The 24,400-nt window shown below is 38.3% G+C and overlaps 1 protein-coding gene across 2 annotated transcripts in view; it reads right to left on the bottom strand.

Moving 5' to 3' along the window:
- ATRX (ATRX chromatin remodeler) overlaps nt 1-24,400 on the bottom strand; it is a 157,985-nt gene that overhangs the window by 79,454 nt on the left and 54,131 nt on the right. For both annotated transcript variants that reach the window (XM_014607174.3, XM_006262569.4), the window contains 5 exons: nt 19,239-19,311; nt 12,210-12,340; nt 11,534-11,713; nt 2,974-3,067; nt 518-617 (listed from right to left, as the gene is read on the bottom strand). In XM_014607174.3, coding sequence (XP_014462660.2) covers nt 518-617; nt 2,974-3,067; nt 11,534-11,713; nt 12,210-12,340; nt 19,239-19,311 — 578 coding nt within the window. The remainder of the gene's footprint in view (nt 1-517; nt 618-2,973; nt 3,068-11,533; nt 11,714-12,209; nt 12,341-19,238; nt 19,312-24,400) is intronic.

Here is a 24,400-nt window from a genome sequence, read left to right on the forward strand (position 1 = left end):
AAGTTTAGTGCGAATTATGTTAGTTGCTGATGGCTTTACGTTACAAAAGAATCCTTAAAGTTAATATTGTGGCCAGCTTTGGATCCTTGATTGAAAACTCTTCCACTTAGACACCTACAATGTTGTAAACTGAAAATAGTCGAGTAGACTGAAGCACTAATATGAATATTCTCTCTCTCTTTCTTTCATAATGAATCAAAACATATTTCAGTGTGATTTCATCTGGCTTTGCATTTAAGTCTTCTATTGCAGAACATATGCCAAACAGCACACGCTATTATTTGAGAAGAGTTAGCAATAAGGTTATCTGCACATTTGAAGTTTCGTTACTACAATTATTTGCTGAATTTTAAAAGATTCAAAGTGTTGCACAATATATAGAAAAAGACAATGTCCTATCCTACCCTTTGAAAATGCATGATCTAGAGACCAAACTACCCTGACAGCTATTATCAAAATCACAAAGGTCATTATGCTGTTTCACCAGTTCATTCAGAACAAACATTCTGTCCAGTACCTTGTTTTCACTGGAAGAATCCTCCTGAACTTTAATGCGTCGCCTTTTCTTTTTTTGCTTGTAACTGCGGTTTTCTTCTGCCTCGGCTTTCTTAGAAGATCTAAAAATATTAAACGAAAACAAAAAAAACCCCCCACTCATGCTTTGCCAAGAATGGATAAAAAATGTTGATTTTCTTTTTATGAAATATTCTTCCATTCAATACAGGATATTTCCATCCCTCGCCAAAATTAAGTTACTTATATTTATAAATATTTCACTAATGCTGTAAAAGCAAACTAAACGTTTGCCTAGAATAGGGTAGGCAACCCCCAGCATGCATGCCAGAGCCTGGCACGCAAAGGCATTACGCTTGGCACTTGCACCTCAGGGAAGGGGCCAGGGCTGCGCAGCCAAGGATTAGGCCCCTCACTGCTCCTCCACCATCCATCCCTGGCACGCCAACATCTTACAAGTTGAGGTTGCAGGTGTTTTAGGCACTCTATCCAAAAACGTTACCAACTCCTGGCCTAGAATGAAGTCAAGAAGCTACTCTGCTAGCTTTTTCCTATCCGTTTACAACAAGTACATCATATCAGTTCTCTGTTTTGTTTCTGCCTTTAATAGACATGAAAAATTATATTTTCCCATGCATGGACCCCCACTGCCAGATATGCAATAACTCCAAGTTATAGACCTTAACAAGATAAACCGTAGCACAGTTTTACCTAAGTGATTCCACAGTTTCTATCACGGTGAAGAAGCAATTCCACACAAATTTTATAGTAGTTGCACACAAAATGTAAACTGTTTGTATGGATGTCACTTTTGTGGGACAACAGAAACAAGGTAACTGATTATTTTCAAACTGTCTCTCACAAGACACAAATAATAAGGGTCTATCTTAGACAACTGCCAAGAAGCTCAGGATTAAAAAAAATAAAAATCCTTAACTGTTAATAAGAATCCACTGTTCTTAGACTGCAGCACACTTGGTACAAAAAATACTTAGTACTTTGACAGTTTTATCCTCTTGCTAACCAAGGCTTAAAATTCTCTGCCAGCACATAGTCAAACTCAAATTCAACTGAACTTCCTGGCTATTGCTGGTCAGCCAATTTGCAGAAATGAAAATTATTCCATACCATAATTCTAATTTTAGGCTCATATACACTGCGTAACAGAGAACCTGGGACTCTGTTACATAAAGGGGGAAAATCAGCCCAGAGAGGAAGCACAGTGTGCTAGGCAGGGCACAGCTGCAATTGGGTTGCCATAATAACCAGGCAATGAGATCAATTAGCAGGGACCTGCAGACAGCCCAGGGTACTCTCCTGACCAGAAGGGGGCAACATCCTGGGAAACATAAGCCCGGCAAGTCAGTTGAGCCCTGCAAGCCACAGGGTTAGAAGCTCCTGGCCAGAAAAGCTACTACTACCAGGGAACGCTAAATGAACTGCTGTGCCATCTTGGGAGAGCAGTGAGGCTCTGGGAGCTCATAGGGATTTAACCCAGAGTTGGGAGGTTATGCGGATACCAGAGGCGAGGGAAAGTTTTCCCCTTTAAAAGGGGCAGTTGCTGGGCCCAGAGGGAAAATTCGTTATAGCCAGGGGCCTTATTTTTTGGTTCCAGTTCATGCTGGTTGTTTGGGTTGGGACTGTAAGGGGAGGTATTTGGAGGTCCCATTGGTGCCCTAGGGGCACATGATCACCTTGAGCCCTGCAAACTCAGGGCAGAGAGGGCTGAGCCTGGAACAAGGCAGAGCATGGAGCTGCAAAGCCCAAGGCAGGGCCAAGGAGCCCAGTGCCCAAGAGGGGTGGCAAACCGGGGCTAGGAGCCCAGCAGCCCAACAGGGGCAGAGACAGGGGCCCCACATCCAAGAGAGCAAGACTAAAGGTGGTGCCTCAAAGCCAGGCTCAATACAGTGGTCCCAGGCTAGAAGGCACAACCAGAGAAAGGGGGCAGAGGCTGAGGAGGGCCAAACCCCAGAGAGTGACAGTACAGAAACACCTGAGGCATGGGACATAGTATAGGAGCAGACGGAACCATGTAATTAGCCCTTAAGGCTTGTAGGTGCCCTGGGGCACCCAGGTAGAGAGCACCCTATGCAGCTCAGGAGCTAGGTCAGGGCCAGCAGTGCAGGAGGGACCTGCTGGCTAGTGGGTAGAATAAGGCTTGCTCTACGACTTTCAAGTCAGCTTCCCTTTCTATGCAAAAGGTACATCAAGGCATGGCAGACGAGAAGGAGGTGAGGGGCCTAGAGGCAGAGCAAGGCATGGGTTGCTGAGCCACCAGGGAACATCACGGCCACCGCTGGGACTCTGATGTGCTACACAAGCCATACAAGTCAATAGGAGCATCTGGATTATAGTCTTTGAAAATATACCCTCTGTCTGAAATGCTCTGATAAACAATCTTGCTTCCTCAATGACTTTTTTAAAAAAAGGTTATTTAAGGTGATTAAAGCTTATTCATACCTTGTTCTACGACGCTGGTCATCTTCAGACTCACTAACTTCTTCACTAACTTCAGATTCATGAAACTCTGAGTCATTTGAGCCATCGCTGCTCACTTGAAAAAGAAAAAAAAAAAAGAGACTACCAACCATTGTTATAAACTAAAGCAACATCAACGTAGCTTTTCTAATTTAAAAAAAAAAAATGTTTATTATATGCTGCAAGCTGCACAAACTCATATCAGTCAGTACCAAGCAGAATTCAATACGCTGCTAATAAAATGTGTCAGGTAAGGTATAACAATGAGGCCACGAGAAAAAAGTGGCTATATGGAGCAGGGGTGGACAACCTAACGTAGCAGCCGCAAGTGACACAAGCAACCTCTGCATGCATCACATGGCAGACTGGAGGGGACAGGCAGCACAATAAGCAGGGGAAGGGGAACAGAGTGACACGCAGGGAGGGTACACAGCTTATTTGTGGCATGTCTGCCACGTTGGCCCCTACCAGAGCATAAGTTAAACCCTGAAGTAAAAGTTGGCACAGAAGATTGATGGACTTCATAAACATAGTAATTATCCAATCCAAATTAGGAAAAAACACTCAAAAAAGCAATAAATATTTATTTTAAAGGAATGTTGTCAGGTAGCCTGATTTTGTTAAAGACCTTTGTCTTAATACAAATATTTTCATGACTTGTTTTTATTTATTGCATATGGTTCTTCTTGGATTTAATTTTCCCCTATTGGCTTAGTATATGAAAACCAAAGGAGGAAACAAACTCCCATTCCGTATGCTAAAAGGTAAATTAGATGGAAGTCTAAATAATCTATATTAGCAAGGACTAACCTTTTTGGCAGGCATACCACAAATTAACCATGTACTCTCTCCAGGTGCCACTCTATTCCTCTTCCCGTGCTTGATCTACTGCTCTGCTTTCTGCTCCCCGACCTGTGACTCCCTGACTTACCTGCTGCTAGGCTTTCCACTTCCTAGTCTGTGCTCCCTGCCTGTTGTTTTCTATTCCCTGCTCCACCTGCCACTGTGCTACCTGTCCCCTCCCCATCTGCCATATGCCACATACAAAGGCGGTCACGCCACAAGGTCGACACCCCTATTCTATATTGCAATTAACACAAATTGAATGCATTACACAATCATGTCTGTGTGTTTTTTACCCTAACATTGCCCCTACAATGTAACATGGCTTAGCAAGGAACTTCAATAAGCTAAAAATCACAAAAAGGAAGCTTATAAGAAGTGGAAACTTGGACAAATAACTAGGGAAGAATATAAGAGCACTGCTCGGGCATGCAGGGATGAAGTCACGAAGGCCAAAGAGCAATTGGAGCTGCAGCTAGCAGGGGATGTGAAGGGTAATAAGAAGGGCTTCTGTAAGTATGTCAATAGCAAGAGGAGGATCAGGGAATGTGTGGGTCCCCTTACTGAATAGGGGAGGCAACCTTGTGATAGAGGCTGCAGAAAAGGACAAAGTGCTCAATGCCTTCTTTGCCTCAGTCTTCACAAGCAAGGTCAGTTCCCAGACTACTACACTGGGCAGCACAGTATGATCTACCCCCCTGCATGCCCCTTTGCTCGCCTTCCACCACACCAGACTTACCAGCTGGAGGCAGCAGTATTGGAAATCAAATCAGTATTGGCTGATAGGCCTCCTTACACATCGGCCCAAAAATCTCTAACAGTGCACCTCTAGTACAAGTCCATAGGGCTGATCAGATGCACCTGAAGGTGCTGAGAAAGTTGGCTGATGAGATTATAGAGCCACTGACCATCATCTTTGCAAATTCAGGGTGATCAGGAAAGGACCCAGATGATTGGAAAAGGGCAAACATGGTACCCATACTTAAGAAAGGGAAAAAGGAGGATCCAGGGAACTACAGACCAGTCAGCCCCACCTCAGTCCTTAGAAAAATCACGGCGCAGATCCTCAAGAAATCCATTTCTAAGCACTTGGAAGAGAAGGTGGTTAGGAACAGTCAGTATGGATTCACCAGGGGCTAATCATTCCTGACCACCCTGACTGCCTTCTATGATGAGATGGCTGGCTCTGTGGATGCAGGGAGACCAGTGCATGTGGTGTACCTTGATTTTAGCACGGCTTTTGATACAGTCTCCCACAACATTCTCACAGGCAAGCTAAGGAAGTATGGGTTGGATGAGTGGACTGTTAGGTGGATAGAAAACTGGCTGGAGCATTGAGTTCAGAGAACAGTAGTCAATGGCTCGATGTCTAATCGGCAGCCAGTATCAAGGGAGTGCCCCAGGGGCCGGTTTTGTTCAATGTCTTCATCAACGACTTGCAAGATGGCCCAGAGCGCACCCTCAGTAAGTCTGAAGATGACACCAGGCTGGGGGGTGTAGTAGATAGGCTTGGAGGGTAGGGCTAGGATTCAGACTGACCTAGACAAATTGGAGGACTGGGCTGAAAGAAATCTCATGAGGTTCAACAAGGACAAGTGAAAGTCCTGCATTTAGGACAGAACAATCCCATACACCAGTACAGGATGGGGGCTGACTGGGTGGGGGCAGCACCTCTGAAGAAAGAGGACCTGGGGGTTACAGTGCGCAATCAGCTGAATATGAGCCAGCAGTATGCCCTTGTTGCCAGGAAGGCTAATGGTATACTGGGCTGAATTGGTAGGTGTGTTGCCAGTAGGTCAAGGGAAGTGATTATTCCCCTCTATTCAGCACTGGTGAGGCCACATCTGGAGTACTGAGTTCAGTTTTGGACCCTGCACTGAGAAAGAATGTGGACAAATTGAAGAGACTCCAGAGGAGGGCAACAAAAATGGTGAGGGGGCTGGGAAACATGACTTAAGAGGAAAGACTGAGGGAACTGGGCTTATTTAGTACAGAGAAGAAGAGATCAAGAGGGGACTTAATAGCAGCCTTCAACTACCTGAAGGAGGGGTTGAAAGAAGATGAAGCTAGGCTGTTCTTGGTGGCAGATGACAGAACAAGGAGCAACGGTCTCAAGTTGCAGCAAGGGAAGTTTAGGTTAGACATTAGGAAGAATTTTCTTACTAGGAGGGTACTAAAAACACTGGAACAGGTTACCCGGAGAGGTGGTATATGCTCCATCCTTGGAGGTTTTTAAAAACTGGCAAGACAAAAGTTTGACTGGGATGATCCAGTTGGGGATGGTCCTGGTTTGAGCAGAGGGTTGGATTAGATGACCTCCTAAGTTCCCTTCCAACCCTAACTTTCTATGATTCTATTTATTTCAAAGTAAAAAGAGAAAAACAGTTTCATATACTCCACCATTTCAGACAACCAACACACACGTGAAGTAATTTAAAAAACTGCCTCTCAGCTATGTTCAAAGTAAAACATCAAATTTCACTATAATATGACTTGACGAAGTCGGACTTCATGGTTTTAGCTTTTCACATCAATTTGGATTCTACTTTCCTCAGAAGACCAACGAATTTAAGGGACATATTAGGTAACAAGAGACTTCAGTAGAGTAGCATGCGTCTTCACTGATCCTTTTCCCCCCCACCATGATAAGCCTGCTCATGCTGCCATCACATCTTCCCTCGCACTGTACAACCTCACAATAGGTCCTTGTAGGAACTTTAAGGTTTGTCCTGTGGACTCCCCAATGAATAAACATCTGAAGGTCATCTGCACTCTACAAACATCACATGCCATCACCTGCTTACAGTGCCCCTTGGCTGTCTACGTTGCACAGATGGGGCGATTCCTACAAGAGAATGAATGACCTCTGTTTTCATATCAATTCCAGAAAGACACACAAGCCAGTGGCAGAACACTTTAACCACCCTAGACATTCCACTCTGACCTCAGAGTGGCTGTTCTTAGATAAAGAAATTTTAAAAGCCAACTTGAAATGGAAACTGCAGAACTATCAATCATCCACAGACTGGACTGTATTAATTGGGGCCTATGGATTCTTATCCCAAGACTATGGATTCTTATCCCATTAGCTGAATTAGTTTTGATAACATCCATGTCCCTCAGTGAGGTAAACAGCTTCTGCCCACCTAGCCTCTCCCAGCAGTGCCTCCTCCATTATCCTTCCTTTTCCCTACCCTTAGTTTTCTAATCACTGCTTTCTATCCTTCCTTTTCCCTACTGCTTCCTACAGTTCCTCCATAGCATCTAATTAAGTAAGCTGCTACTTATGTAAGCTTAAATATCTCTGATTTAGTTAGTACATGGCTATAAATAGATTTCACATTTATCTTAGAACAAACCATTTAATCCTGGGAAAAAGTGCCATTTTAAGGATGTCAGTTGTACTGGATAAATCCTAAAAATATTTTTCAGATGAGGTAGAGACAATTTATGCAGAGATATTATAAAGCATGTTTACATAGTTATCCCAGGACTGCATTACTAAATCAATGACAGAAAAGCAACATTGCATTCAGCCACTCAACTAAACCCCAATTAAAAGGGAGCTGTGTGTTCACACAAATCCCAAGATGTCCTGGAACAAAAATAACACAGGAACAACTACAACATCTGTTCCTAATCTAAAGAAGTGCAAATCCACCCTGCCTTTTTCCTGCCTTCAGATTAATATGGTTAACTACCTCTCTTCGGTACCTACCTTCCATGGCTGCTAGTCAATTTGGTTAATAATATTTCCAAATTAAAAAAAAATAAATAAAAAAAAATCATGAACCAAGCCTTTCAAAATCATAAGAAATAAATGCTGGCTTCTTTTTATTTGCTTTCTATGCATATATGGGGCAGACTTACACATTTACAAGCTTTTCCCAAAAACCACATGAGCTAAATACTTTCTATATTAAGTAACTATCAATTCTCATATAGCCTCATTTACTCATATAGTCTCAAACCCTTAATTAAAAAAAAAAAAAAAAAAATCAAGACAGGAATCAGGTAATTAACAAGGCAAAGGACCCCAGCAAGTGGCCTGACCATGCCTAGTTTAGCATTTGCTTGACAATATATGTGTTGTGATCTTAAATATATAGATATATTTTTAAATATAAAAAGTATATTTAAAATATATATAATATATGATAAACAACTATAAAACTGCAGAGACCGAGAACAAATATCGGTATGGGAGGCATTATGAAATGTACAGATGCAATAGAAGGATGTTTTATTGTATTAGGTACAAGCATGACAATTGGCAAACCATGGTTTAGGCAGAGACAGACAGACCGTGAAAATGCTAATGTTGGCAGGATGGAGTGCAGCGAGCCATACAGATACTAAGAAAAGAAAAAAAGTTCATAGATTCATAGATGTTGAGGTCAGAAGGGACCTCAATAGATCGAGTCCGACCCCCTGCATAGGCACGAAAGAGTGCTGGGTTCAGATGACCCCAGCCAGATGCCTACGTAACCTCCTCTTGAAGACCCCCAGAGTAGGGGAGAGCACCACCTCCCTTGGGAGCCCATTCCAGATTTTGGCCACTAACTGTGAAGAAGTTCCTCCTAATGTCCAGTCTAAATCTGCTCTCTGCTAGTTTATGGCCATTATTTCTTGTGACCCCCAGGAGCGCCTTGGTGAGTAGGGCCTCACCAATTCCCTTCTGCACCCCCATGATGAATTTATAGGCAGCCACAAGGTCGTCTCTCAACCTTCTCTTGAGAAGGTTGAAGAGGTCCAGGTTCCCTAGTCTCTCCTTGTAGGGCTTGGCCTGCAAGACCTTAACCATACGAGTGGCCCTTCTCTGGACCCTCTCCAGGTTATCCACATACCTCTTGAAGTGCGGCGCCCAAAACTGCACGCAGTATTCCAACTGTGGTCTGACCAGTGCCCAATAGAGGGGAAGTATCACCTCCTTGGCTCTGTTTGTCATGCATCAGCTGATGCATGATAAAGTGCAGTTAGCTTTTCTGATGGCCTTGTCACACTGATGACTCATGTTCATCTTGGAGACCACTAGGACTCCAAGATCCCTTTCCGCTTCCGTGCTACCGAGCAGGTCATTTCCTAGACAGTAGGTGTGCTGGACATTTCTCCTCCCTAGGTGCAGCACTTTGCATTTCTCCCTGTTAAATTGCATTCTATTGTTTTCTGCCCTTTTGTCCAACCTGTCCAGGTCTGCCTGTAGTTGTTTCCTGGCCTCCGGTGTGTCCACTTTTCCCCACAGTTTTGTATTATCCACAAACTTGGACAGAGTACACTTCACTCCCTCGTCCAAGTCACTGATGAAGACACTGAAGAGTATCGGTCCAAGGACTGAGCCCTGCGGGACCCCACTGCCCATGTCCTTCCAGGTCGATACTGACCCATCCACCAACAGTTGGGGGATGGGTATGCCAAATGCCGACTCCAGAAGTCCTAGGAAGATACCCATCAGGAATGGATCAGGGAAATAAGAGCTTTCACGATTTTCAGGAAAAACAAGACAGGTAGGCAATGAAGTTTCCAGCTAGATCTGATCAGTTCCTGGAACGCAGAAAGTGATGATACAGTAACAAGTCAAGAAGGATAAAATGGAGCAAGAGACAAGGGTTCTATACCAGTGCTGGAATCAGCCAGCATAGAACAGCTAGACTCTTCCTAATCCAGTTGAAAGGATTCCGATAAAATGCTCCGGCATCTGTACATACCATGGGTTTTAATCTTCATTAAAATTAAATAGGTTTATAAAATGTAAACTCGTTTATTTTGGAGCGTTACATCAGTGTTTGTACGTACTAGGTTTTCAAACCATTTAAGCCTGGTCCCTGGCTGGCACCACAGGAGAGCGGGACGGTCCAGTGCTGCCCCACCAGCCTGGAGTCCCCCACCCACCCCATGCCTGTGCCCTGCCACACAGCTGTGGAAGCAGGGAGCTGGCAAACCGCATAAGAAAAGAAAAAAGGGGAAGAAATTCAAAAGTGAAAACAATGTGAAGGGGTGAACTACAATGAAGTTACACCACCATCTGGTGGACAAAGAGGCTCATTACACGTCTTTGAGTTCCTTCGTGTTTGCACACAACAAATCCATGGACACGATGCTTTAAGTCCCAATGAGCCAAACTAAACTAGGTCCAAGGAGTTTTAGTTTAATAAGCCAGAAGGACTTTTAAAGCTTCCAGAAAACCCACTTGTGCAAACAGCATTTACAAAGGCCCCTTGTAACTAATGAACATGAGGGCATCATTTTAGGTATGTGTGTTGTAAAACTGTTTTCTAACAGAGTTCGCATTTTATTATAGCATTTTAAAGTGTTTGTTTGAAGTAACTGCTATAGGCCTTTAGATTTAATATAGAAATATTAGCTGAATTTGTTAACTGACATAGTCTATCAAATTCCAATTCAAAAAAAAATTATGAGGGAACACTGATAAACATACTGCAATGCAAGGCAATTCACCTTCAGGTATATGGAAGAATGCAAATTAGGATGATATGCTAGCTTTAATTCAACACTAAAAATGTAATTTATACATTCAATTTGTGCACTAGTGGATAAACAGCTCTAATTGCTTTTCTTCCAATGTCAATAAAATCATCCTCACACTGACCAAAATAGCATAATTAATTGCAAGTACCAAGTATGCACTATTAATATTAATTCCTGTCACACGTACCAAGAAAAAAATTTTAAGGAGCTAGGAAACAGCTGCTAAGTCAAGTAAAATAAAAAAAACCCTAGGTGTCATTTAACAGCGCCACCTGCTGTCCAACTGTGAACCATATTAGAAAGCTTGCAATGTTGCAAAAATTAATCCACCACTACAGAGGAAATTTCTATTGACATAAGAGCCATGTATATAGTGTCAAAGATAGAAATTCCAGAAAAGACAGGAGAGGAAATTAAGTTTTCATGAATAATACATTTTAGATTTGGCCTCTCTTACTTGGGATTAAGACTTCATGACTCAACCACACTAATCCAATTTGGGGGACGCATTAAGTAGAGAGAGTTCTGCTATCCAGTTACATTCACTACTAGTGTTATAAATAATAAAACTCACAACTGAACATAAAACTGAGCTTGGGGCAATGGATATGAAACTGAGCTTGGGTCAAGTTTAAGGAGGGTTGTGGATATAATTAAACATTTTTGTTCAAAAGTTGAATTCTATTTAAAATGTTCTGGTTTTAGAAATGCTGAAAATCTTAAAACTTTTTTGTTCTTAAATAAAAAGGAAATTTGAGTTAATATCACCATTTAGATTTGCTAACTTTTGCTGCCCAGACATGCTTCAAAACAAAATTATTTAGCTGATCAAAAATATACCAAATACATTCAATAAAAAAGTTACTGAAAACCCTTTTTCATGGGGCAGTTAAAATTAATTTTAAAAGTTAGTGATAAAATACTGTTTGCTCATCTCTTCCAGTACATATTAGAAAAGAAAATATGGATGTGAGACATTTAAGGACACTGATCCCCTGTGCCTCTAATATGAGTGACTACAAAAAAAGGAATAACTGATGGTGCCAAGGGATGAAAGGAGATGTGTGGAAGTCCCAAGTCTACAATTCAGAAAAATCTTCTCTCTACAGGAAATCTCCATGCTACCCTACTTTGGACATGTTTCATTGCAACATAAATGCACATACTTGTCACACAAACATAGATTTTTATTTTTTTTTTATTTTTTTTTTACCTTTCCTTCTATTTCTGCGTTTGCCTTCTTTAGTGTCTTTAGATTTTCTTTTCTTTTCTTCCCCAGATTCTCCATCACTCACAGTTAGCTTATGTCTCAGCAGCCTGTGTCTATATCTAGGCTTCTTTGATTCTTCATCATCTGAATCTGATTCAGAATTCTCTTCCTTTTCATTCTCCTCTGTCAAAGAGAAAATTCAGCATAGAACTCATATTGGTAATGGCTTTCCCATTTAAATTCATTGTGGGCAAATGTTATGCACCATTAGGAAACTATAAACAAACACATAGCTGTATGTTGGTATTACAAATATTCTGATTTTGTAGAAGACAACACATGAATTAGCAGCTATGCTTACCAGCAATATGTATTTCACGTATTTTAATCATTTATCTCTTTTTAATGAATTGCATGTTACTCAATATACTTGGAAGTTTTATGAACTGGTTACAAAATCTGGCACAAAGAAAAAAGATCTTGAACAAGTCAAACACAGAATAATCACAGAACCATGCAAACCTGCTGAACTGATCTCAGTAAGATTACAAATGACTATTGATTTGTTAGGTTTAAAACTGGCCAGAATTTACCGACTTTATTCTAATTTTTCACTGGAAACTTTTTGAAATTTTGACAGCTACTAAAGCACCAGTTTTTGTCACTTGTTGGTGCTCACCGTCATCTCCCGTGTTTTCATTTTGCTTTCCAGTTTTCTTTTTTCCTTCAGCCGGCTCTTCATCTGAAGATGCATCCTCATCAGAGGAAAGATTGGCTTTGATTTCTTCTAAAAGCATTTTCTTGGCAATTCTTTGAAGTAAAACAAAACACACCTAAGTATGCCATTGCTTAAACAAATTGATGAATGACAAATCTAGGCCTATACAATTCAGAACTTCAGAAAAAAAAATCACAGAGCTGCACAAAAAAATGTGCATGGAGAAAAATAATGGCAGTAATGACAGGTTATCCTAATTTCTCATGTTTACATTAAGGTGTTAATCTGCTTTATAAACAATCTCTATAATGCCTTTAAAAAAGCCCTCAAGTTTGGAGAGGTTTTAAAAATGAAAAGCATGTTTAAAAACTTAAGTAACTTTTAGTAATTTGAACCTTTTCATTCTCTCCCCGCCCCAACCTCTTATACTTTTTTCAGGCCCCATTTTCTCTAGTCAGTTGTGCTGCAATGACATTGAACCCATTCATCTTATTAGTTCTATTGGTTTCAAAAACATGAAGATGCTGTGAATCACATCCCTAAGGCACAGATCATCAAAGATACTTAAGGAATCTTAACTCCTTTGAGAATCAGTCCCTAAATGATTATGGACAGCAAAAGCTTTAGCAACTGTAAAATCCTGGGTGATTTCATCTCTCTCTCTCTCATATATATATATTTATATATATATAAATAAATTAATGGTTAAGGCAGTACATACTGAACTCCTAAATGAATGCCAGAAGTAAGTTATGAAAAGTGCAACAAATACTCAAGAATTTTTCATACTATCGATGCCAATTTTGTCCTACTCAGATGATATGATTTTTTTTGTTTATGCCCATTCTACCTTAAAAGGAGATGGTGCAGCAAGCAAGATATTGAATTACAGTATGCTCATGTTGTCTCAATCTCCTGGTGGTCAATGGCTAGTAAAACTAGGGACATAATACTGAAGAAGACTTATTACCCTGAGACATTTGCCAGCACCTCCTAGGCAGTGACTCATGAGTGACAAAACAAAGTCATATAGATTTGATAACTTCTGAAAAGGTAATCTATCATTTCACTTCCTACCCAAAATAATGTTTGCTCAGCTTCCCCTAGTCTTACCACAAAAATCTTTTCCGTTAAAAATAACATAATTCAGTGTATGGAAAAGTGCTGTAGTACTTGCAACAAAGAGAGCTAACATGAAAATACATACAGGGGTATATGACATGATGTACCAAAAGGGACAACAAAAAAATATCATGAACTTGATCAGAAAACTACATTTTAAATAATAACAAAAAATTCCTGAATGAAACCAGCCTTTAGAAATAATACTAAAAAGGACTAAGAAGGAACTATAACCAGTGTATCTTTTTTCTATGTATAAATATATACATGAACACCAAATGGGAATGTAGTTATACATAATAAAAAATCCATTAAACTGAAGAGTAATCAACACTTCATTTATAACAGATACAGAAAAAGCAGTCCCTAATGTATTACTCCCTATACTGTGCAATTTAAATGAACTGGTTCAAGTCATTCGACTGAAGTATTAAATAAAAATACAAATCAAATATTTTATTTTCCAGCAGGCAACATTCCCAAAACATTGCCAGCTTTTGCAATCTCTGCATTGTTATATCATCCCATTTTTTAAATTGTAGTTTAGCTATACAGTATTTTCCACCTTTTAATATGTAACTATAAATTCAAATCAGAGCGTAAGAGTAATGAATGTACAATGACCAATTTAAAAGTAAAAAGGGGAATTGGGGAATTTTTAAAAAGTTGGTTTTTTTTAAAGTATGAAGATGGTTATGGTCAAACAGATCTACAGAATTAAGTGTGCCAAGACATTAGAGAATCACTTGAAGAGAAAAGGCTCCCCATATTTACATAATGGACTTGAACACAATTTAAATCTATGCTTAAAAAGAGAGAGCGTGACTAGAATGTTGTTTTAATTATTTATATGAACAGATTTCACTTTGTGGATCTGACCCCAAGCTTAGTGAAGTCTGTAGACAAAGTCCCATTAACTTTAATGGACTTTGCAGGAATCAGTTTAAAATATTAATAAATATACATGACAGCCGACAGGAGGAATAAATGGTAACTCATATTAGGTGAACACCATTTCTTGTGGGTTTTAAATCATATTTGCATAACTCACTTCTAGTTTTCTTGAAAATAACATTAACTGGATTACTTAAAAGGGAAATGACTTATTCTTTTCTTACTTTTTTATAAACCATAAGCATTAATCTTAAATTATAATGTAGGGCATATGGAGAGATCAAATCGTAAGCAACATCAATAGGCTGCTTAGCTGTTAAGTGGGAAAGGGAAAAAGATGATAAATCTGAAAGGGCTAAAGTGTTGTAGCTGTGATGGCTATAGATCTGAAGGAAGGCACTTTGTGCCCAAAACCTTGTTCAACTTCCCCTCCAACTAAAAGTTGGTCCACTAAAATATATCACAAAAATACTTTCTGAAATTAAAATATATTTGCAGAATTAAATATAAAGTCAAAGTCCCCAAACACTATCCAGTAGCAGTGCATCTGACTGATTTTGATTTCACGTCATCCTCAATAACAACATAAGACAGTGAGAGTGAACCCTGAGAGTGAACGATACTTACCTGGTATTGCAAGCTACCGTGCGTGCGCATCTATAGATCTATATATTGATATATAGATATATTATAAATATATAATATTATAAAGAGGATTTTGATTCTTAAAATAAGGAATATTAATTTTCTTTAAAAAAAAAGAACAGAATAAATCCTGCTAATAGAGACCTAAAAGATATATTTGCCAATATTTCTGTGCATACAAAAAAAGTTACAGAAGAATGTTGCTACTTCTCTATTCAAGGTCACTGGCCTTAATATCTGAACTTCCTTAGGCTGGACACCTGTAATGGTTATTAAATACACATGTCTAAGATGACTGGATTTATAAATGTCTGCTTCTATTTCAGGAGACCCAAATTAAACATTCAATTTTTAGCTAGTGATTAAAAGGGTCTAACTGCTTCTTATTAAAAACTACAGCACAGTACAGCACAGCTATTTCTTTAACAGAAATAAGATTCAAATTTTAGTAATTTAAAACTATTCCCTGCCCTACGCTTTGCTGTTCTGGTGTTGTAAACTAACAATGAAAAGTGAATTTAGATTTTCTGACATTTTTTTCTACCTTTGGTACAACAACATGGCAAAAATATACCACAATGCATGAGCAAAATTAAGGATAGAACTGAACAGATAAAACCTTCTCAATACTTTTGTTAAATGTCTTGCATAACAGCATTTATATAATCAGGATATTGTTTGGCTCTTGAAATTAATTTTATTAAAGTAAAATTATATTTGGCCTCAAAGTAATAACATCTATTTCTACATCCAAATATAGGCAGAATCCCATTTTGAAATAGTTCAAATAAGACGTTTCAAGATGAACAGTTACTTAAACTGATTAACCTTCATCCTGTTCAGTACCTGCATCAATAAACTGTCCAAGTACCAGGACAATACAAGTCATGATCTTATGAAAATCTCTCACCTCAAAGAACTGTGATAATTAAAACATTGTATGTTTTTCTGGAATCAAAGACTTGAAGCAGTTCCTTAGTCAACATCAGTCAAATGTTTACATTTCATTTAATATACAAGTTAAAAACATGGGAAGCCATATGATCTAGTGGACAAGACTAGATTATCCACTACAGGTGAGGAAATCTCTCCTCCATTCTCATCTTCGCCACTGACTTGCAGATCACGTGTAAATCATTTGACTTCTCTGGGTTTCCATTCCCCCTCTTGATCCTGTCTGAATAGTCTGCAAGCTTTGAGTCAAAGAGAGCTTCTCCAGATATGCTTGGACCATGCCTTCCACAGTGATGCCCCAATGTCAAGTCAGGACTGTCAGACACCATTATAATCTAAATTAGCACTATCGCTAAGTAATTTTAAATTTAAATTATTTGGTTATATATGTTATCAGAAATGACATTCTTAAAATATTAATTTGTAAACTACACAGGTGCCAGATATCTTCTAATTTATGCTAGCAAAAAATATTTTCCGAATTGGCTAACTGGTAACCATTTTGGTTTCTTATGCACAAGATAGGGCTCCCTTAAATTTATCCTTCATATAGTCCAGAAATAAAGGAATAGTACATGGGATCCTCATTCTGTGGATTTAAGCCCACATTGCACATAGTCTCATTCTTCTTCATGAATTAGAGAGCTGAAATGACGGACTTGCTTTCAGCTTGAGTTACACCTTGAGGATACACTGATATTGTTGTAAAACTAACTAAAAGTATCCGAATTCAACTAAGAATTAGTGTGTTAACATTCCTAATTAGTACTCATCGGAGATGTCCATAAACACTTAATGTTTAAGTTGTTTAAATCAAGACATTAGACAGAATTTATTGCTTCAAGAAGCTGCATCATTTCATTACTAAAGCATAACTGAATTAACTTCATCCTGTGGCATATTTAAAAAAATAATTCTACTGAGAAAATAGTTTAATATAGGGTTGAATATAGTTTAGTAATATAGTTTAATACAGGCTGAAATGCCACACATAAATCACTTTTTTCCACATTAATTAGCCCAAACTGTCAAGTACTTTGTTCTATATGCTGCATTACGTCTTCAAAGAAACAATCTGATTTTCAAACTTTCAGATGTTGTATTAAATTAAATGCTTGGACAAGAAAATGTTTTACAAAAATTTATTGCATCCATCAAATACTTAAAGGCATTCTGCATTAATACACTATTTACCTCTTAATAAACAAGACTACTGCAAACATAGTAAACAGTACCATTTAAAAGACTGGAAGATCCAATAATAAACAAATACACAACATAAAATGAAAGCATACAGCACTGTCTGTCATATTATGACCCACTCAGATATTGCACTTTGGCAAAAATGATTTCAAGATTTAATATTTATGTCATGCACATCCAAATGTATGCAAACAACAGAATTTCTAAACTAGAGACTTGCAAACACAAGAGTGCCCACACTATAAATATACCATAGGTACTATAGTACCTTCTTTGGCCTGGTATAAAATAGGCAACTTGTCAGAGTAATAGGTAAAATGTTTAACACTTTTAGTGTTAAGTATAGAGAAAAACAAACCTTAACTATCGAAATGTGTTCCACCTGTTTACAACGTTGTATCACTCAATGATTACGGTGCCAAATACAATGCATGTTGAATGCAGTATGAATTATACATCCTTCTGAAGGTTGACAAAATTATTTGTTGACAGATACCTCCCCACCCTAAGAAAAGTATACTCAAAATATTTCCTAAATAAAAAAAAAATTAAACAATTATTAATCTTAAAAGAAATTACAGAAGTTGATTTTTTTTTTTTTTTTTTTTTTTTTTTTTTTACAAGCTAATGTTATATTTTCTGATTTGTTTTAAGATCAACTGGGAAAAGAGCTCATCTTCCAAGCTAAAAGCTTAGATCTATCCGTTAATGTTTTTATTGTAAAAATAGAACTTTCTGACAAATGCCTGCCCTTAAATCGGCTAAAATTATCAAACAGGAAACACTTAAGAAAATGTGGGAAATTAGGAGTGATATTAAAGCATCATTTAAAAAAAAAAACCCAAACAACTTGAATTACAAATGTTTAAGTGTTCTGCTTATGACCCTGTGCTGTCAGTCCCTGAAGAGTGACATTTTTATTTTTTTGCTTATTTACAGAACTGAAAATAGGCAAGAACTTGATTAGCAGCAATATCTCTATGCCCAAATGAGGTCCATATTGGATATAAAGCATTTTAAAAAAATTATTTCAGTTACGTATCAAAGATTAGACTTGTGGAACGAAGATGCTAATGAGGCTCAGAAGCAGAAAAAGCAGATGCCATCAGCAACTGTGCAGCAAGGCAATTAAGCTGGTCCCACATATATTATATGGCAAAAAAACCTCAACAACCCCAGTTTCTGAAATACTATATAAAATTTTGTGAAACCCCCTTTTTTTTTTTTAACATCTACAATAACTTCTACAAAAGAAACTCCTGCTTGTAACTTAGTTCAAATAATACTTTGTTTGTGCTGTGTATTTAATGAATTAGAAAAACCAAACTGTTAAATTTTGTTTTATTCTCTATGAAAGCTTTTTTTTTTTTTTGACTACATGGTATTAGTAAAATATGACAGCTTTAAAAAGCTAACCTTCTTATATAGGTTTGGTTTTTTTAAATTAATTTTAAAAACTTTAAAACCCAGAACATATTCAGGCGCAGATACTGAAGACACTATGCACAGGCTTAATTTTACACACAGAAGTATCATTTGATACTTGATATCAGTTAAGCCTATGCTTAAGCACTTGCAGCATCAGGACCTTAACATCCCATCAGTGATTTCAGGTATTCCTTAACAAATTAAAATTCAACTTAGCAGTTGAAGAAATCCATGAAAACATGAAAATGTTCTCTCTTTCTCATGAGAAAAGGTGTTTGACAGAGACAGAAAAAAAAAATATAGAAGTAAAAAAAAAAAATACTGACGATCAGTCTAAAGATTTTATCACTGCATATTGCACAGATGGTAATATTTATCATCTATTCATGTAACTAGCAGAAATTCACATTTATCAAAATAGGCTTTTACCTGCCTAAATTAAGAACTTATCACAAAACCCACATTTTTCAATGGGAACATAAAACGGACAGTGCTGCAGTGCATTTATAACACACCCTATGCAAGGTGTGTTAGTTAACACTTCTAAATATTTTCTTTGCATTTCTGGATTTTGGCCTCTGTTTTCTGGCCTCTCGTTCAAACTTGCGGGAAGCCTGTGAGCGAGTCTTTACAAGGCAGGCAGTCCTGGTTTTTACAACCTGCTTGCTGTTCCGTTGCGCCGGTTTGCGCCCACGCCTAGGGTGTGTTATAATCTTTTTTAAGTCCTTATGGATGGAATCATACCTATTCTCAGGATCGTCATCATCTTCCTCCTCCTCCATTGGAACAGCCCCAGATTTAGTCTCTCCTTCATCTCCTGGTGGGGGAGGAAGAAAAAAAAAAAAAAGGGTACAGTCTATGTCAAGTGTAAAACCAGCAATCTATAATTAAAACTTCTATTGCCCGGTGACCTGTTCCTCAATAAAGTACATCTATTTAATGGTAACTTGATAGTCTATCTTGAGTTGCAGAATAAATACTGCCTCCCCCTACAAAGCTATTAATAAATATAGCAATACCAAGCTCTTGAAGCAGCAGACCTGCGTAATTATTTCTATATACAATTAAACTGTAATTGTATAGTCTTTACTTCAAAGTATGCCAGAGTTGAATATTTTACTCTTCCAAAATTTTAAAAATTCAGCAGTAAGACATTAATATTCATGCCACAAACTGAAGCTTTCACCAAATTCATGTGGGTTGAAAAGAGGACTAAACAAATATAAAGCAATACTACTATCCACCGCCAAACAGATAAGCCATAGCACTGTCTTGTCTTAACACAAAATATTTCTAGAGTAGCTGTTCCTGTTGACTTTACTTTCCCCTTTAAAATAGCAGGGGAAAAGCCACAAAAAGATACTTTTACGTTGAAACATGCACTCTTAAACAAAGAAACTTACTTTTGAGAACTATACTCAGTGACTTCAGATATACATTGCTTCACAATACTGTTTCACAGATGAGGAACTTAAATGGGGCAACAAGAGTAGCAAGCATGTGGGATCGTCACCCAGCCTTCTCAAAAGGTTATTGCTCCTGTTTAGGTGCATTGCCTCCCCTCCATCCCCTTAATGGTAACAAGGGAGGGGAGGTGTTGGGAGGGAGGGGTTGTTCCTTCTTCAGGTTTGACCAATCACCTGCTTGGGATCAGAGACCATTTTTTTCTGTTGGCTCAAACTAGCAAGGTCTGGCAGGTTTTTTCACCTTCCTCAGTCTTAGGGAGGCACAAATGAATTAACAGTAAGATTTTAATAATCTGTACTATGAAACAAAGTGCTAACCCAGCACAGGAAAGCCTAAAAGGACCAGCTCCAAGATATAACTGATATTAAAAAGGAATTTGCTGAAAGACCATCTACCTTTAGCAAAAGGGAGACTTAGGACTAAATTCTAGTCTACCTATAACAGGCTTAGGTGCAATCCTATTCCATCCTATTTAAACTCCTGAAAATCCACTAATGCATCATGGTGTCATCTCAGCCTTAATTCTATCACCAAAAAAAAAAAAAAAAAAAAAAAATCAGCAAGGAGGAAGAGAATCCATTCACCTTTTATTTTAGAAGTTTTTCAGGGACTTAAGCAGGCTGGTATTGAATCACACTTCAGTGCCTTATACATGAAGTAAGTTCTGACCCTCAAAAGTCTATATAAACTGAGGTTTCCTTAGCCACCCCATCACAGCTACTGCTACCTGTCCTTTTACATAGCGTAAAAAGAGGTGGGGGGCACTTAAATTACATGATTATACGGCGCAAGGCCTTTTAATCACACATCAACCACATTTTAAGTGAACACCTGATTTGAACCAGAAGGAGGAAGGCATGTACAATTTTTCTCCAGCATTGAAATTAATAAAATTACAGATTATTGTTTTACATCCATCCCAACTATCTGACATTTTTTTCTTGCAAGGCCTACTTAAACACAGGAGTCTACAGGCCTTATATGTTGATGCCAGAAGTCAACCTAAAAAGGGAAGGAGGCAAAACGTCTTGTAGTTACAGAGGAAGAGAGATGATATTCTTATTCAGACATTACTACCAACCATTTTAGTTGATATATAGGTTTACTTTTCGCTCCAACTGTTTTAAAACTTTCAAACTGAATCTTTCAAAATGCCAACAGCACATCAGACAAAATGTGTTAAAACTACGCCCTAGTAACTAGGTTGTGGACATTTAGCCAAACTGAAAAAGTAATTTTAATATGTATATTTTTAAAGTTATTTTAGTGTTATGTACCATATTTTCTTGCATTTAACATGCCTTAGGATGTAAACACCTCCTCCTTGATAGGCAGAATGAAAAAAAAAAAAAAAAAGACTTTTCCATAGTTATGAGTATGATTACATAGAGCAGGGACAGAGGCTGACTCACTCTCCTTTTTTCCTGCAGGAACAGTCAGCAGATAGCAATACTGTCCTAAGAAAAATTAACTTGATTGGTGGAACATCCAGACCACTGAAAAAGAGAAACTGTCATTAACACCTGTGGAGTGCAGACTGAGCCATTAAATCAACTAACTCCCTCAAGGAGTGGTACCACAACTGCTGAACTGTGAAGCAAAAATCAAAGCAGGGTGTTTCCTATTCTAGGCATAAAACTAGTTTCCCTGTTTGATACACGCACCCCAATTTTGGAGAACAGATTTTCAAGAGAAAGCTGTGATGTATGTAAAAAGACATGGTATTTGTCTCATAGTTCAGTGATATTTAGCACTGCTACTGGTAGATTGTTCCCACTTAAATACTAGATCAGACATTGTACAGAACACCAGTAAGAAAAGGAACTTGTCCATAAAGAGTTTGTTATAACTATTTCCTGTAGCTTTCAAGGTTCTCAATGTATTATTACACATTGATGGCCAGCCAGCTACCAGCAGCAGAACCCGATATCAGGGAACCTACTGAAACAGGATGAAATGCGAGTAATCCTTGTATCTAACACCTGGTCAATAGGGACACTAAGCAGACAGCCATTCTTATACTTGCACTTTCTTTTCCATTGCACTTGTAGGTCAGACATCTTTAATATGCTCACAGTTAAGACTTCTGTTCTTCCTTCCGCTTTCTCTTTTGCTTAAAATAAAGTCCCACAAAGCTAAAGGCAAAATTCAATCTCCATGCAAGCCCAGGGTAAAAAAAGATTCTTCTTGATATCCAAATGATAAGTTCCTCAGTAGCCAGTCTTTTTAACATCATGCCATGAGGCATCTGACCCAATTAACCTCGACTGTTTGAGGACAATCACAATTTACAAATCTTTATTTTCCCTTCATCACCTGTTTTACCTTTAACAGAACCTTAATTATTCCCACTGCTGGTTTCTTTCCATTTTTTTAGAAATCATTCTAGTAATTCTTCTTACAAAACTATAAAAATAAAATATCCCAGTAGTGCTTAAAAGATGCAACAATATTTAAAATACTTCGGCTACAGACATATCCTGTTCTTTACATAAAATTATATGCTCTGGTTCTTTTCTGGTGGTGTCAAAATAAATGTTGTTTTGTACAGTATCATTACTATTTGTACTATCTGCCTCTCATTGAGCAGACTAATTTAAAGCCCTAAATGCTGGCAATCATTGAGATAAGCTTTAAGTTTTCATTGGTTATCCTTGGATGATTTCCTGAAAACATTACAGCCATTTAAAAAAAGTTTTTTTTTAATTTTAGTGCTATTCTTCTTATGTATTTATACTGAATGGTACAAAATTGCATAAATGTAATGATGTACTGAAGAAAGGACTAATAATCACAGCAATAGTCAGATGTAGTATAACTGTTTTTTCATGTTACACCATACCATTAGATAGATTTTCATAGGACTGGGGCAGAACTGACCTTGCATGTACCTAGTGTTTAGACATACAAGATTTCTCAGACACAGCACTGTCAGCTGGAACCATGCAGTGTCAGGTGTCTCTCCCCACATTCCAACATCAGGACATAAAAAACCTAAATCCATCCATCCTAAAATAACCAATTCAGAAGCCAGATTGCTGAGGACTCCAGGAAAGCAATAAAAGAGGGTGTATCATAAGATCCTCAGATTCTTTCCTCACATTGCAAAATAGAATATCAGGAAGAACACAAGGTAAATAAACTGTCTAATCCAGGTAGAATTCCAAAACCCACTTGAGGAAAAATTGAGTACGAAGACTCGGTACTTTTTGCCTGCAAAATGTTGTATAGAGAAATTAAACAAAAGAGCTTTGAGCTCACTGATCTCTTAACAAAGGTAATAACCTTTCCACACTTCGATGGTGCAAGGAACAGTTTAAAAGCGGTTCAGAAGTGGGATCTGAAAGATTGAGGTCCTCCCATGTGGGTCTCAATTCTTTGCTTTGCTAAACTCACATATTGTTGGGTGTGAAAAAACTCTGCTAGCAGATAACCACCTGAAATTACCACTGTAAGAGAGCTGAATAATAGACAGAATATTTTAAATTCAGCATGTACTAGAGGATCTTTGCTATTCTGGACTGTACTAGGTTGCACTGGACTGCCCACGTGGAGAAATAACCATTCAAAGAGATCAGCCTAGTAAATGGCTTCCTGGTCAGAAACTAATTCAGTAGGGCTTAGCAGGAAGTGGTCTCTGTTTATGGCACGCTAATCAACCGACATCTAGATCCTCAGATGCAGGGAATTCAGTTCTGGTGGAAATAGTTCCTGATGGCAACTCTGCAACGATATGGTCTGAGCAGTCTGGGAGGTATACACAAGGTGCAGCATGTCTGTCAGCTAGAAGCGTCTTTTGCAGTTATGGAATTATAAAAAAAAGAAAATGGTTTTGTTCCATCTGGTCTTGGCTATCATCCTTGGGAGGAGGAAGAGAGGGCGATTTCTCAGCAGGAGGAAGGCATTCCATAACAAGCCTGGATTCAACATCTCGAGAGTAAAAAACAAAGCAAATATCTGGTTGTGTATTGGTGGCATAGATGTCTGTTATAGGCCACATCATTTGATTACTGTCACTGTTACAGACCTCTACAGTAAGCTGTTTGGTGACAGACCATCTACTTCAGAGGTCTGATAGGTTGCTGCCAACTTGTGGAAGGCGAAAGGCCACTGAATCACACATCGCTGACATTCTGCTCCTAACTTGATCAATCCCTAGCACATCATTTATGAATTTACTTTTTTATTTACAAAGCATCTCACAGAAATTTCATCTGTTAGAATCTATGCTATGGAGTTTCATAGATATGGTTTAAAATGTAATTTATGTATCCTGAATTATAGGACATAAGTTCTGTATTATCCAGGGACCAGGTCTTTTGCAACTGCAGGTGTTTCAAAAGAGGATCCATTTCTGCCCCTCATATGTTTGGAATTAACAGCAATTCCAGAAAACAGCATCCCCTTTCATAAGTTTTGGATCTACCCATCAATTCAGC

The sequence above is a fragment of the Alligator mississippiensis genome, chromosome 8, assembly GCF_030867095.1.
Source record: "Alligator mississippiensis isolate rAllMis1 chromosome 8, rAllMis1, whole genome shotgun sequence".
Classification (NCBI taxonomy): Eukaryota; Metazoa; Chordata; order Crocodylia; family Alligatoridae; genus Alligator; species Alligator mississippiensis.